At 37.9% G+C, this 15,816-nt stretch overlaps 1 protein-coding gene across 2 annotated transcripts in view; it reads right to left on the bottom strand.

The window, feature by feature from the left end:
* Positions 1-5,088: 5,088 nt before the first annotated feature.
* The window catches only part of Pms2 (mismatch repair endonuclease PMS2), a 77,356-nt gene continuing 66,628 nt past the window's right edge, over positions 5,089-15,816 (bottom strand). Inside the window, exons 11-13 of one of the 2 annotated variants that reach the window (XM_089103552.1) lie at positions 14,856-14,956; positions 12,811-13,061; positions 5,089-5,211 (exon numbers count right to left, since the gene is read on the bottom strand). In XM_089103552.1, the coding sequence (XP_088959678.1) occupies positions 5,149-5,211; positions 12,811-13,061; positions 14,856-14,956 (415 nt within the window). In that variant the 3' untranslated portion in view covers positions 5,089-5,148. Of the gene's footprint in view, positions 5,212-11,718; positions 11,781-12,810; positions 13,062-14,855; positions 14,957-15,816 lie in introns of those variants that run through there. The other variant, XM_089103554.1, reaches the window with a different exon arrangement.

Raw genomic sequence — 15,816 nt, 5'->3', positions numbered from 1 at the left:
ATTTCTACTTGAAATCACGTCTACAGTATGAATCTAGCTCCTGTACTGTGAAGACCAGAATATGAAATAGATAGCTATCCTAATCAAAAATCATTTGAGTGAATGAAAGGATTAAAATTGCGCAATTACTGGATACCTGAACTGTCATTCTGAAGAATTTATTCGACAGAATTTTTCTTTCAACAACACGTTTTTTGGATTTTTCAAGGGGTAGTCAATCACCCCCCTTGCGAGTAAGTCTTGTTTAATGATGTTTAAAAAAAATTGTGTTCAGGCATATCGCCAAATTATATAATGAATATTCCAATATCTCAAGACAAGTTCGACCAAGCTAATGAGCTCCAAAACAAAAAATTAGACCGACTACTTAGTAAGCAGGCTGATTTAATAACTGCAGTAAAAAATTTGTCTTCCGAAATACGGGAGTTAAAGAATGAGGCTTTAGAAAGAGATAGAAAAATAGCCGAACTAGAAAGGTCACTGGAAAAGCAAAAGCAGAAGAAATTGTTGCTCGAGCGTCAAATGCTACAAATTGAAGTAAAAGAAAGAAGTTCGAACTTGATCATACGCGGCTTACCGACAGATATTAATCCGAATCAATCCCTTGAAGCTCACGTGAAAGATCTACTTAAGAATACCTTAAAAATTGAGTCATCTGTGTCAATTAACAAATGTTACCGCTTAGGAGGAAAAACTGTCAATATAGCGAACAGACGCCGTAATCAAAGTCAGACACGTAAATCGGCAGTTAATCCAGTGCTAATTAGGCTCAGGAATGAGGCTGAAGCTTCTCAAATTATCAAAAACATATGCGAGCTTAAGGTCTTTAGAATAAAAATCTTCATAGACTTTCCTCCAGCACTTAACGCTTTGTGCATATGATTCCTCACTAGAGCAAAAGAAATGAAGGAGTCTGGATCGATTAGCCTATTACTTCTCGGGTGAAAAATAAAGGAACCCATGTATGACTTGAGATAAAAAAATGGTTCGGTGATATAGGAGAGAGCTGATCAATAACTGAATTAACTGAATAGGATAGTAGTAATCTTGGTTTAGATTTATAAGATATTGTGGAGTATTTTGTTTATTTTGTGTTTAGTGCTCAAGTTGTTAAGTTAGTTGATAATTTATGATTTTTTGAGGATTATGATTATTTTATTTTTGGAGGCCCATTTGCAAAAGTATCGTAAAGTGTATTATTTGGTTTTTTCTTACTTTGTTTTTTTTTTGTTATCAAAACTGTTATATTTAATTTCTTTACTTTGTGCCACACTGTTCCTGATTTTTTTTAGGTAAGGTTTTCATTCTATAAAGTTCTAGTTTTTTGTTTATGTTTGGCTCTTTCAGATGAAGTTCTGGTAACATTGTCGTCTTCTTTGACTCTCCGTATGGTCGGTAAGTCACCTCATGTCAACAAGCATACCGAGCATAGAGATATTGGATGATAGAATTCGCAATTTCGAGGAGCTCCCCCTAGATTTAGGTAAAATATTTGAGAATTTATGCAAAGATGACAATGTTTTTGATATGATGGTTCATTCTATCCCAAAAAATAAATATCTACTCCCCACCCAAGTTTTAAATAAAGGCGCTAATTTTAGAATGGCATTTTTGAACTTTCGCGGGTTAATAAATATTTTTGATATCCCTGTTTATTTCTCATCATAATATAGATGTCTTCGCCTCTTGTGAAACATTTTTAAATGATTCGACAAAGACATTTATTAATAAACAGGATTATACTTTTTTTTCATAAGAATCGGATTGATAAAAAACAGGGAGGGGTAGGTTTTTTCATTAAATCAACAATTCAGTCAGATCTGGTGAGTGAATTTGATCACCTATATCTTGAAATGGCGTTTGAATTTTTGGCAGTTAAGATAGATGTAAATGGTATGAAAATTTTTTGTTGTGTTTTTAACCGGCCTCCAAGTTCTCCTGCTTCAAAATTCATGGAACTTCTTGATGATTTTGTGCTTGTTGCTTCGAAAAAGTATCTAAAAATAGTTATCATGGGTGACTTTAATATTGATTTATATAATTCCAATAATTCAAGTGGTAATTTCCACGGAATATCTTCTGACGGGGCTGACTTGTTATCAGTTTGCTTATCCGGTGGTCTCTCACCAGCTTATGGAGCCCCAACAAGAATAACGAAAGATTCTGCTTCCCTTATTGATAATTTGTTTACGAATCTGGAACTAAAGTCTAGTGATGCGGTTATTGAAGATTTTTCAGACCATTTGATGCTTGTGACCGACCTTCACTTGATAACAGAGTTTAATAGGCCTACTAAAAGAAAAATGAGGATGACTAATAGAAACTCCTTAAGTAAACTTAAAGTATTGCTTTCTTAAAGTGATTTTTCTTCTTGTTTAGAGTCTTCGGACCCTGATTTTGCTGCTGAATTTTTTTTGAATCAGTTTAAACGTTGTTTCAATAATGCTTCTTTCACTCTCCGCCAAATATCAAGAAGAAATAGTATAAAGCCGATTAAGCCTTGGATATCTCCTGGATTGCTGGTATCAATAAAAAATAAGAATCTGAAAAAATACTTAATGCATCCATCTGAAGTTAAATTAGCTGAATTTCGCAGATACAAAAATTATTCAACAAAAATTTTAAGATCAGGAAAAAGTCATTACTTCGCCGAAGAATTTGTTGAAGCAGAAGGGTCCCCCGAGAAGGCATGGGAAATAATTAATAAGTGCTTAGGAAAGCATAAGACCCATGATCTTCCTGATGAATTAATAGCTGAAGATGGAACTAAACTGGCTACAGGGAAAGTGGAAGTTATCAATGCATTAAATATACACTTTGCGAAAATTGGCGAGGAAACCGCGTCAACTGCTGACAACAACCTGGCGCATCATCTGGATAATGAAACTGGAGAGGACTTTCAATCATATCTACCCCCGTCTCACAATTGCTCCATTTTTCTTACTCCTGTAACCCCAGATGAACTTTTACTTACAACAAACCTTTTAAAGAATGGATCTTCGGAAGGGATCGATGGGTCATCAACTGATTTGATTAAGTGCATAGCACCAAATATTGTAAACCCGCTTTCCCATGTGTTCAACCTCTGTTTTAAAACCGGAAGATTTCCTTCTTGTTTCAAGTCTGCAAGAATTATCTCTTTGTACAAAGAAGGAGACCCGAAGAACCCAACTAACTATCGGCCGATTTCGATCCTGTCTACCTTTGGGAAGTTAATCGAAAAGTGCCTATATAACCGTATAGTCAGCTTTCTAATGAAATCTAAATTTTTTAGTCCGATGCAATTTGGGTTCCAGAAGTCTCACTCTACTGAGCATGCTATTATGGCAATGACTCAGTTTGTTCATGACACCCTCGACAAAGGTGATATTCCTGCTACAATTTTTATTGACATTAAAAAGCTTGCAATAGAATGCTTTGAAAATAGCATATGAAGTTAACCATGACAACCAGGAAATAAGTAAACTGCACACCCCATAAGCTTGGAAAATTTATTCTGTGGAACTATGCTAAGCTGCTGTTTTCTGCTGTACAAAAAATTCAAATTGTTTCAAGAATATTTCACAGATACAACAAAATAGAAGAGAAAGTTGGATATGCTGCAATATCAGAGTAAATTAGCATGACAATTACAAATAGACTTGGAGAAGGCGTGTCGATCTAAGATGCGGCAATGACAGTAATAGAAAAAACCTAATCCATAGAAAATGTCCACAAAACAATTAAGCAGTTCTTTTGCATTGTAAGTTGGAAATCGAAACAATAAAAGGGAATAGTAATAAATCTTTTATGAAAACCATGACCGACGGAAGTGTTAAGTAAATAAAAGAAAGTAGAAATACAGTGGTGTCCCAGCCATCGCAAAATAGACGGAAATAAAAAAGCCGATAAATTAGCGAAAGAGGCTACCCTACTAGGCTCAAGAAGTTAGAGTGCATAAACCTTTATTAAAAGTATAGGAGAGCTAACTGATTAATAAAAAAAAATCAGAAATATCTTTGAATCTTAATAATTCTAGTAATCGATATGTAGAGTATTTAATATTGAACGGTTCGTGGTAATGAAGTGTAAGGAAGGAGCGACACGGGCTAATAGTAACCAAAACTCTAAAAAACAATGATAAAAGTTAAAACATCATAGAATTGGCTTCTTTTTTTTACCATTTTACCGGACCAAAATACAATTTTGCCCCCAAAAAATCAAGTTGCTAAGTATTGAAAATTCTGAAATAAATTCTGAGAATTTCCAAGTTGCAGGTGAAGTATAATACCACCCAATGGCGCACTCATTCCTACAAAGTTACTTAGTCCATAAAAGGTAAATATGACCCTAGATGGACGGCCGAAAATGACAATCTTTGGCAATCTACAGTCCTTCATCCACAAAACATGCCCTAGCCATCCCAACCTTTCTCTCATTATATCCCAAGAAAGCGGGACAGAACCACTTTTTTCGTACAACTTACTGTTTGAATACAGTCAGGCAAACAGGTATTCAAAACAATCCGTAGACATTCTCTCCGGAAAGCATCTAAGACAACCCTCCTCCACTTTTCGGAGCGCCCACGCATCAAAACTATACTGGAACACTGTCATCACTCTAGCTTCCAATATTCTGTGCTTTAGCTATTCTACTTTAACATCTTCACTGCATCCGCCATCTATGCTTTATTAACATTACGTGGCAATAACGTGGGCAATAACATTACCTACGTAAGCAAAGCTACTAACTTGATCAATGTTCTCGTTACCCAACATCACCTCTTCACTTTTATTTACTCTAAGTCAAAGCGTTTTAGTCTTCTCATCATTAATTTTCAGACCTGTTCTTACGCCCTAAATGTCTCAAAACCTTCAAAAAATAATGCCTTCGCTAACATTTTCATCTGGGACATTCAAATTATTAGTATAATCAAAGTTTAGGAGAGTTTTTACCTTCCTATTTGATTCCATGCTCTCTGATACCCTTTGACGTGTTCATTAAGACAAAGTCTATCAAAATGACCCATATAACTGGAGATAGAACGCAACCCAGCTGCAGAAAAGTACAGACAACGAGAAAATCCTTCGGCGAATGAATAAAGTAGACTTTATAAAGAAATTATTTTAAATTCGAATTGGGTAAAAAAAATTTAAAAAAGAAAATTATTCACAGGTCCAACATGCCAACATCAACCAAATGCCTCATCGTCGGTCGGCCATGGGGGCAGTTCTAGAATAAGAAAATAAAATTAGGACAGGAATAAAACTCATTTTTAGACTCAATTCAGAAAGGATTAGCAAGTAAACATAAATTAAATTTATTCATGGAGACGGGGATGGGAAGGAACGCAAATCTAAAGAAAACGGCTAAAAAATCTTATCTGATTCCCCTGGAAATCAATGCTAACAGCTTTTGAATTTTGGCTATTTCAGAGTTGTCACAGTGAAGTTGTCAAAAAACTGTTCCGGCACATTTAACTAATCAAAATTCGGATCAAGCAAGCAGAGGAGGGGCATTTACGTGTTTTAAGCGTCATTTTAATGACTAGAAAATGTCTCCCTTGAACTTCCGGGATCAGATGAAGGGGGATCCTCACCTCCATCACTAATTGAATTTTCCCTTCTTGAAAATGTCAGATGAACAATAGTGGACTGGTCTTTTCCGCTGTCCTGTTTTGATTTTTATCAAGCACAGTAATGACAGCGGGCACGACAGCTGTTCGATCGTTAAATTTACGGTCGAATTTTAGGATAATTATAAAGCTAAAAACCTCTTTACAAGAATAGCTTTCCTTCTGAAGTAATTTCACGACGGAAAGGAGTTAATGCTCATGGCCCGTTTCTGATATTATAGCGAGACTTATACGATCTAGTGCAGAGACAATTAACATACCAACCTTCGTTGTCAAATTACATTCTGAGGTTCCTGTTTTTCCAGCTTCAGCATTTGCGGCTCTTAACACTAAAGCGAGCCAGTGGACCAGACAAAACTCCTGAACAGTGCCTCCTGTCCAGACAGGTCCTTTCCCGGACACAGTAAACAAAAAGTTGCCAATAAGAGCATAGTGAAATCATCATTTGCTGGGGTTCACAAGAATCCTCCATCTGATCTTGGTGACCTTTACGGAAAATAAGGTTGTTTCGCTCCCTATTCATGATGGAATTCTTTCGGCAAAGCACACTCATGATGGTTCGTGCTGGTTTGTCATTACTCGTGATAAAACATCAGCATAATCACCTTTCGCAACCGCCTCGTCTAGCCTACCTAAGAATCGAACAAGACTCATCGACCCGTTCGGGTTTGGTGGAGGTATTCCCAACGGTATCTCGACTCATGGCCCTGAATCTGGTATCCCAGTTAAAGCCTCTCAAATTGGGATATCCCGAGTTTTTTGGTTAGATTCCCTTGAATTTGCTACCCTTGTTGACACCATCACTTGGGTATGGATCCAAGTCTTATCATCCAAGTGTGGATATGGATCTTGGATCACCATTCATCTTGGATATGAGATCTATCGACTTTGTAGTTAACAATAAATATCCAGGATCCATAGACTCATAGACTCATTTGTTTAGTACATTGCATAAAACTGGTCACTGGCGGTTTAAATAACTGACAAAAAAGGCACGAATGAATTGTTGTGACGGGTTGTTCGACACTTTGGCGGCACTAGTTGGTTTTTATGGCGGGTGTTGGCGGTGATAGGCGCGGGTGGGGGATGCAACGAACGGTGTTTCTGGGACGAAAGAAGGCACTGCCCAAAATTGCGCATCAACTGGAAGCGCCTATCACGCAACGTTGGCAGTCGTAAGGTACTAAGGGCAGCCTCATAAGAGTTGTATTTCAGGCCTAGTATCACTTTCAATGCCCGTTTTGAATGGCCTCCAGATCTTCACTTAGGTGGTCAATATTATGATACTGAGGGCCCCACATAGGACACGCATATTCTAGGATAGGGTGCACATATGTGACGTAAACCGTCTTCAGTTGACTTTGTGAGAAACCCAGTCGGCGCAAGGTAATTAGCGACCGTAGTGCGCAACTACCTTTTTTCACCAGACTGGCGATGTGCGCGCTAAATGAACAGTCGACACTAAAAGTAACCCCGAGAATCACTGAGGTTAAGGCGGTAGGGTACCACGGATCCGGGCATGAGAGGTCACGCTTAAGCGGATTAAACCTCATGACTTTTGTTTTATTCACATTAAGCTCGAGGTTATTAATGCTACACTGTTCGAGAAAGGATTTACTGATCTCATTGCTGAACTGGGGATACACGTCTGACTTTTCAGAAAGATATTTCAGAAGTAGGGAGATATCGTCCACGTATTTGAATCTGTCTTCAAACTCGAGGAAAATGTAGTTAATTACCGCTAAAAACAAAAGAGCTGCCAGCTTAGTGCCTTGGGGCGCCCCACACGTCAGTTCAGCCCACTCAGAGTTTAAGTCACTTGGGAAGAGGGCATAGACACACTGGTAGCGGTTACGCAGAAAGTCAACAACTAAGAGCAAAATATGTTTTCTAGCGCCCATCTTTTTGAGGTTATTTGCTGCTGTATAATGGCGGATCAAGTCAAATGCCTTACGATAATCTACTAAAAGCAGGTCAACGAAGCTACTGCCTTTGTCCAACCACTCGGTAATCAAGTGGTAGAGACGTACTAGATAATGCATCGTACTACTCTCTTTCAAGCAGCCGTACTGAAACAGATCATGGGCTGGCTGAACTTGGGCTCGGAGCTCTATAAATTAAGGTGTTGGTCACTTTAGACATTTTAGGCGTAATAGAAATCGGACAAAGCTGATCACTGGAGTTTGGGTCTTTGACTTTGGGTAAGATGCGCACGTAGGCTTTTTTCAGAACACTTGGGAATTTGTGCTCCTTGAACAACTGATTGATCACTGATGAGAGTTGTTTTGCTAGAAACATAGAATATTATCTTAAAAGTTTAACTGGCAATTCTCTTGGATAAGAAGCACAGCTGCTCTTCAACTTTTGAAGTTCTTTATACACTGCGAATTCGGATACCTCAACAATTGTATGAGGGCTTCGGTGAAGCCCTCTGCGAAATCGAAGCCTTCACCAATGAGGGATTCGATTTCGGCTTCTGTGAAGGACGGGTGAGTAGTACAGCTTTAAGTGAAAAAGGCGTTCAGCTCAGCTGATTTTATCCGAGTTCTGTCATCTTTCTGTATCTTAACGTCACTGGTGGTACGTTTACCGGTAAGACGCTTGACTTCAGAGTGCCACTTGCGGGGCTCGCCTTGAAGGAGAGGCGAGACTTTGTCATGAACGTACCATTTCTGCGCTGCTCGTAACAGTTTAACAATGCGGTTACGAAGTTTGTTTGCTTGAACAATATCACCACTGCGATGAAACTGCCAGCGAGTTAAGATAAGCATCATGAGATCTGGTGTTACCCAAGGTTTGTCAGTGTCACTAACAGTTATTTTTTTCTCAGGGAAATGTTCATGATATTTACATAACAGCAAAGAGTTGAAAGTATCAACTTTGTGGTCGATATCTGTCAAAGAGCAAATCTCATCAAAGTCAAACGTCCAAATCCACTGTCCGAAGGAACGAATTGCCTCTTTAGTCATAGGTCGAGTGGCAATTTTTACTGTACGTGGTGCTGGAAGGCCAACTTTGACCTTCCAAAGAAGTGTATTATGGTCAGACTTATGCAACGGACCGAGAAAGCAGGGTACTTCGTAATAATCGGGAATGTTTGTGAAAATAAGGTCTAATATACTACCACTGACGTGCGTTGGGATTGAGACAACTTGCTTGAGGTCAAGTATGCTGGAGACCCATGCCTTATTAGTCTGATTGAAATCGCCAGCGATTACAAAAGCAGGCGCAGCGTGTTTGCGGCGTAGGTCATTAGTACAGTTTTGGATATACTAGATCAGTTCTTTCCTGTTCTTTGCACTTTCGGGGTAGTAAACTGCGGCTACAACCAATCACGAATATCACTTTGATAGGCGCTTTGGTTTGCATCCGACCCATATTACTTCATGGCATGAGTCACTGGGCTGACTTAGTAATTTAAAAGATAAGTCTTCCCGAAAGTACAGGCCGACCCCACCGCCTCGTCGGTTAATCCCTCGGTCGCGTCTCGTATTAAAAAAAACCTTGTACCCTTTGATATGCCCGGTTTCATCGTTAATATCCCAACATTCTGTGATCCCAGCAATGGAGGAACTCGTCTGTTAGAGAACTACTTCAAGTTCGTCGGTTTTGTTGTTTAGCCATCGGGCATTACATACTAGGATATTGGGCAGTCTGCACTTCGCCAAGAAAAACTCAGGTGGTACGGGAGGTGGGGTATTTGACAGCGACTGTACCGTGAGTAAAATGTGATATATTTAAAATACAAAAAATAAAGTTCCTTCTTTCTAAAGATAATTCCGACTTCCATTAATTAAGTTTAAATCTAGTTTCAAAAAAATAAAAGTTCTTAATCAGAAAAAATAGAAATTGCATTTTAGCCTCAGACAAAGAACGGCGCTATTCAGTTTTAGATTTCGCTAAGATAGTGGGCAATAAAAAAGATGCAACACACAATGTTTCTCAGGAAGTTTAAATTATAAGAGCCGTGTGAACGTTTGAATCATCATAAATAATTAAAACAGATTATTGGACGAGAATTTCGAATAAGGTTGTAGGTTTGCAAACATAATTACAAAATAGCAGCCCCTGCCTGAGAACTTGCGCCAATTATGAGTCAGCTCTTAGAGCGCCGGACAAAAACTATGTTCTATACTGTGGTAAAAGTGCTTTTTAGAGGATCATTATGATCAGAATAATTTCGGCGTTCAGGCATTGCAATTCAGTCATTATTATTATCTCTGCTCCTATTTGTCGTCAATTGAAGTGAGCATTGTTGTAAACCTAATATATAAGTTACACCAAAACTATTGTTTTTATATTTGCGTTTACCTAATTTTATATGTCTGTACTTAGCCGCATGACAGACAATTAATTCGCATACCTACGAGGTAGAGCTCCAAAAAATCTTATATCTATATAACATTAGGGGTAATCGATTTTAAGATAACCCAAAGAAAGGACATTATATAATTACATATTTTATTTTCTCGCTTTCAGCGAGTGGCGCGATCGGTACAACGCTTTAAATCATAGTATTACTTTTGCGGCCCCAGACTTCATTGCCACGTTTGGCGCGACTTAATCGCCACAGCCTCAAAGCATAATATTACATTTGACGCGGTCAATCATTATTACCACAACAAAGGCCAGTCATAAATTTTTTATCGCTACACGACGATACTGGGTCATCATACCACAGACGGAATGTAGGAGGGATTTCACTAGGAGGGATGCATTTAACTACTGTCACAATACGTTCCCTTGCCGTTCTGAGATACCTTGCTCTCGTGTTAGAAAGGAGAACAGGGATAGCACAATTTTTATTTCTCTGGCCTCCTCTTTTCCCTCTGTGGCTACGGTTGGATCGCTGTTGACTTGTAGTGGCATCTGGCGGCTTTCTCAACAGTCGAAAGAGCCGTAAGTTAACGAATATAGATGGCGCCACTGCAAGACGAGATGAATTCAGTTCGTATAAGTCAGCTTTTGCGTACTTTAATGCCATCGTTAGTGCACTAATGAAAACTAGGACAGTCAAATTTTAAATTATACGCACCCTCACAGCAGAGAAACCCCGAGAAATTCACAAATCAAGCAATACTTGGACGACGCCTAGGCTGCTATTTGAGCGCTCTGAATCCATTTTTGCTGCCAATCTGCTGCTCGCTTTATAGCTAATTGTCCCCTAAGCTAACCAGCTAAAAGCCCATCAACATGAAGTGCTAGATGCCCCTGCCTCCATGCTAACACTACGGACAATCCATATAACCCTTTGCCAAAATGTGAAAACTGTGGAAAAGACAATATGTCCTAAAGCCTTATATGTGAAGTGCTAAAGAAAGATAAATCCAGTGCCTCAAAATGATGCGTTTTGATATCGCAGATGTCAAAATGATCAAAAAGATATCGCAGAGCTTTCCAGCTCTGTGTTTGAACATTAACGGTACTAAGGATAAAGACCTCCCGCTTGATGAACTGTTATCTCGCGATATTAGTTTTTTTGCAAGAACGCCTTAAGACAAAGTTTGATATTTCTGTCCATAATCTCAGACTTTGTTAACCTGCGAGGTGACTAAAAAAGGTATCCAGAGTTCTAGCGATTTACATCCGCTGGTTATTAATGCCATCTATGTTACATTCTGATGGTTAATATTCTGGAGATTCTGTTGTGTGGAATAATGTGGGAATCTATTCTTTGTAAATTTATGCCTTCTTATTGATCGCCACAAAATGACTCTCTTACTGCAGTCATTAATGTTGTTCTAGAATCCTAGCTAGATCTTAGTCGGTGGCATGTTCTGCGACATCCTTCATGATTCAGACAGATTAACTTTTTTCTTAGGTTCGATTCCCAGTGAATATCATATCACAGAAAAAAATCGATCGTTTACACATATTAACAAAAGATGTGGGTACGAGTCTAATCTTGATTACGTGATCATGTGAAAATTTTATCATGACCATCAGATTCTTAAGTGTAACTTCCTCCGTCCGATGACATTTCGACCTCTTTCATTGACGTCCAAGTGATTCAGCAAACTTAACTTAATTCATTATTATCTTCATTTAAAGTGCCTTACCATTTTTGCTTCAAACTTCTGTTCCTGTCTAAGCAGGTCATACCGATTTAAACTCTGTTATTATCAGACATCTGCGAGTTCAAGAGCTGCTGTCAAAGCCGCTGTGCCTGTTGAAAGAATTTGATCTGGTAAGATAAAGGCTTTAAGGAATAACGATATTGAGATAAAATTTGCTAAATCACAAGAGAAGTTTTGGTTGCACCTTTGGATTACTTCTGATCTTCCTCCCTCTAATGCTGTTTTTAAAATTAAACAGAAATTCAAGCATGACAATAAAGAAAATTGTGCCGTATTTGCTTGATGATGTGGGGCAGACAGAGCAATAAAGCTTCTTGGGGGAATGTAATCAATAGTTAAACGTATAAAAAGTCGCTCATTCGAGTTTGAACAAACCACATTCAACTATCTTCGTACCCCTGTCCCCCATTCATCCCCAAATGTAAAAAAAAATCTGTCAAACACTAAAACTATTTCTTAAAAAAAAAACATGCAATAAACAGTTCAAGATAAGTGATTAAAGAAAACGAGATATTAAAAATAAAATAACAGAGTTTTACTAATTTGAAGTAAGTCAAACCCTTTTTATCATTGACTGCCAATAAATTTAACTGTTTTTTTTTTCACTAGCCCCGTAAGTAGCAATACGTTATTCCGACTATTTCAGAACTAATAGTTAAGTTTGCACATTTATGGAAGGAAATAAATGAAGTTCTGTGAACTTCTGAATTCGCAAATTTAAACATTTAGGCAAAGCACAGTAGCCTTATATCAGTGGCCTCAATCAGAAGTACCAGGGGGCATGGCCCACATCCCCTGGTTTAAGAAAATACCTTGTTATTCCTATTTCATTTTTTGTATATCTTTATTTTTGTGTATGTACTTAATATATATCGCTCTGTTAAAAAAAAAAAAAAATAAAAAGAAATTTTTGCTTCTCCCCTCCCCAGCATATTTTTGTGAATTGACACTATTGCTTTAAATGTAATTTTAAGCATTATTACGTTATGCTCATTTATTATTTATTTTCATTTAAAGCTAAGAATAATACTTAAGATATCACCCATGATTCAATGACAATTTTAAACTGACAACATGCTTCATCAAGTTCAACAGATAATTAGCCTAAAATCCACTTACCCATGGTAGTTGTATCTTTCCCATATGATCAATTAATCGTCTCATATCAGCTGGAGACAAATATTGGCCAATCATGACTGATTTCCGGCAAGCTCGAGACGCTAACATGGTCCTGACTTTAGAAGGCCTCAGAAATTGAGGAGTCGGACAATCTTGGAGAAGAAATAAAAGTTCTTCAATATCGGAAACACCAAATGTAGTCCCTCTTGAATACGGCAAGCTGATCAGCTTAATTTTCTTCGATGAAGGTCCTGAAATTTATCAGAAATTAATAAATCAGATTCCACTATAAGCGATTTTGCGAAACGATACTTTAATCATCGGTATCAGATGTGGCTGAGATCATTCCGGAGAGAATAGACATCCCTTGCATGTCATTGAATCGTACGAAGGTAACATATGTTACTTCACTTTTATTATTTCCGAATTAGGGGATTTTCACATTACGAATAATAATCTATTTGTATTCCACATTTACACCAGAAGAAGCGGAGTAAATTACATTACAAAGGAAAAAAGAAAAATATAAAGCCACAGAAAGCAACCTAAACAGGGCTCATAATCTATAAATGACTTGTGAAAATCTTCAATTGAAGACAGCGCTTGTTGCAAAGTTGGTGCCGGAATAAGAGAAGAAATTTCTGAAAGGGAAAGTGTAAGAATGAAATTTGAAAAGCCCTGAAAAACTATTTACTTCCCAGATTCTATATTAAGGCATCCAGGTTACTTCCAATTACGGAAAATGGAACAATAATTAGGCCAATTGCAGAAACTATTACTCATTGTAGAAAAACACACCTTTTCAGGGTAAGGGAAACTCAGATTATTTTCACATAAATGGTTCATCAGTAGAAAATGAAGGATATTTTCATGCTTTACTAAGGAGGTGAAAAAAGTAGTAAGTAGGCGAAAAAGGAGGCACGAAAATCTTGAGAAACTGTCCCATCCTTGGGAACAAAATCCAGCCCACATAAGACTGGAAATTCAAAAAAAAAAAAAGAAAAGAAAAAGAAGCCAATCACGAAGTAATTACAAGAAAAATGGTCCGTGACGTAAAGAGGGTGAAGCAATTTTCTGGTTTGGCAGAATGAAAATTCTAATACGTCTAACTTATAACCAGGGTCACAATTAAAGCTTTGACGCTTCTAGGCCCAAGCGTTTTTGCCGCTCTTTTTTTACGAGATTTTTTGGGAAATTCGCGAGAATTCCAGGACAGTGGAAGCACTGAACAGAACGTAACTGACAAGTCAAAAGTAATAAAAGAGAGAAATGCTACCGAAATCTCAGCTGCCATTCTTGGGAGCTATCTAACAGTTTATAAGCGGCCACGGAATTCCTATGTTGTTTTCAATCCACTTTTCTGTAAATAGACAGCACAGCGGCGGAGTGCACCTGGCCTTTTGACGAAAAATCACATCAGTCCAGTTTTTGCTAACAAAAAATCACTTACTGTTAATTTATTGCTCCCCCAGCCATTGTGCGGCTCTAGGCCCGGGCCTATTGGTAAATAGGCCTAAAATATGCTCAAGCACACATTGGCCACGTTCTTCAGGAACACTTCATACAGCTCATGCATTTAGAGAGAACAATGGACAAAAAGGAGCGTTGCCGTCCAGATCAGCAATACGTTTGCTTAACCTTTTATAATTGCAGTCTTTTACTTTCACTAACAGAGAAAATATTAGAATTGAAGTTGATCGCTGGTCAATAAATGAAACCTGTTGGTAAACTATCCATAAAGGAAGCGAAAAATTTTTTTGACTCTCGAGGAGAAAGAAAAAGATAACGGAAATAAATTTTTAATCTAAGCTTTCACTTAATCCTCACAGCGTGAAGGAAGACGTAAGCACAAAAGAAATAATTTTATCTTTAATTTAACAATTTATTTTTCTATTAATTTTTAAATTTAGCAGCTAAGCATACAAAGCAAAAATTCTGAATGGTGGGATTGTCATTCTCACTTTACTCGAACCCTGGATCCAAATTGAAAGTTTATGTGCTCTCTTTCGGTCTACATTACGAAAGAAAAAAGCCAGGTAACTAACCCGATTCATCAATGTCGAATTCAAAGCCATTCTTGTTGAAAACTTGAAGGTTTTCCATTAGAAGACTTTCATCTGAACAGGTCAGCTCTAAAGACTTCGGACTAAAATTAAAAACAAATATTAGGTTTATCACAAAAAATTTTCCAGCCCATAAGAATACAGTCCCTGCAGTTGGAAAATCTAGATCGAGACACAAAAAGGACTTGACACCAAAGGTGAATGTTTACCATGAAGATATTAATGGTGGAGACAAAGAGTATGGGTACCTTACAAGAGTGGGAACTTGTGCAAGTGTCGACAAAAAACCTCAACGCCATTTAGCAGTTGGCGACACTTGGCATCTTTTTCAGTGTAATAATAATAATAATTAATTTAATTGGTGCAGTTGGTAAAATTAGAGTAGTAATAAGTGCATTTAGTTTCTGACAGAAGAAATGCCAAGTGCTGCCAAACACTAGATAGCATTGATGGGTTTTGATTGCCGATACTAGCGCCAGTTTCCATTCTTATAAGTTACCAATACTCTATGGGTGGATGGTTATGAGCAGAGATGGCATTGACTAAATAAATTCTTCATGTCTTAAATTAGCATTAAAAGCAGATTCTTTTGGTGGACTTGCTACACTCCCTGTTTCTTTTTACAAGGGCCCTTCCTGAACTACCATTCGTTGTCATGCATTGTTTGATTCGGCATTGCACAGTTCCATACAAACTGTTAAGAGGAGATCAACAGACCTTTTTATTGGGAAACGCGACAGCTGAAGCCTCAAAAAGTGCAAGTGTAGTCCTACACTTCCCAGCTTTTTGTGAAAGTTCCTTCAGATCAATATCCAAGGGTGGGGGGCTACCTCTTAACCCCTAAATACCCATTCATTTGGAGGACTATATTCGGACTAAGCATGGAATATAGACACTGATCAGATGGCACCTTTACTCTTATTGCAGAACTATTTTGTGTATG

Source organism: Artemia sp. Qi Xiang Cuo, chromosome 17, assembly GCF_049724085.1.
Source record: "Artemia sp. Qi Xiang Cuo chromosome 17, ASM4972408v1, whole genome shotgun sequence".
In the NCBI taxonomy this organism is placed as follows: domain Eukaryota; kingdom Metazoa; phylum Arthropoda; class Branchiopoda; order Anostraca; family Artemiidae; genus Artemia; species Artemia sp. Qi Xiang Cuo.
This window is presented reverse-complemented; position numbering and strand designations above follow the sequence as displayed.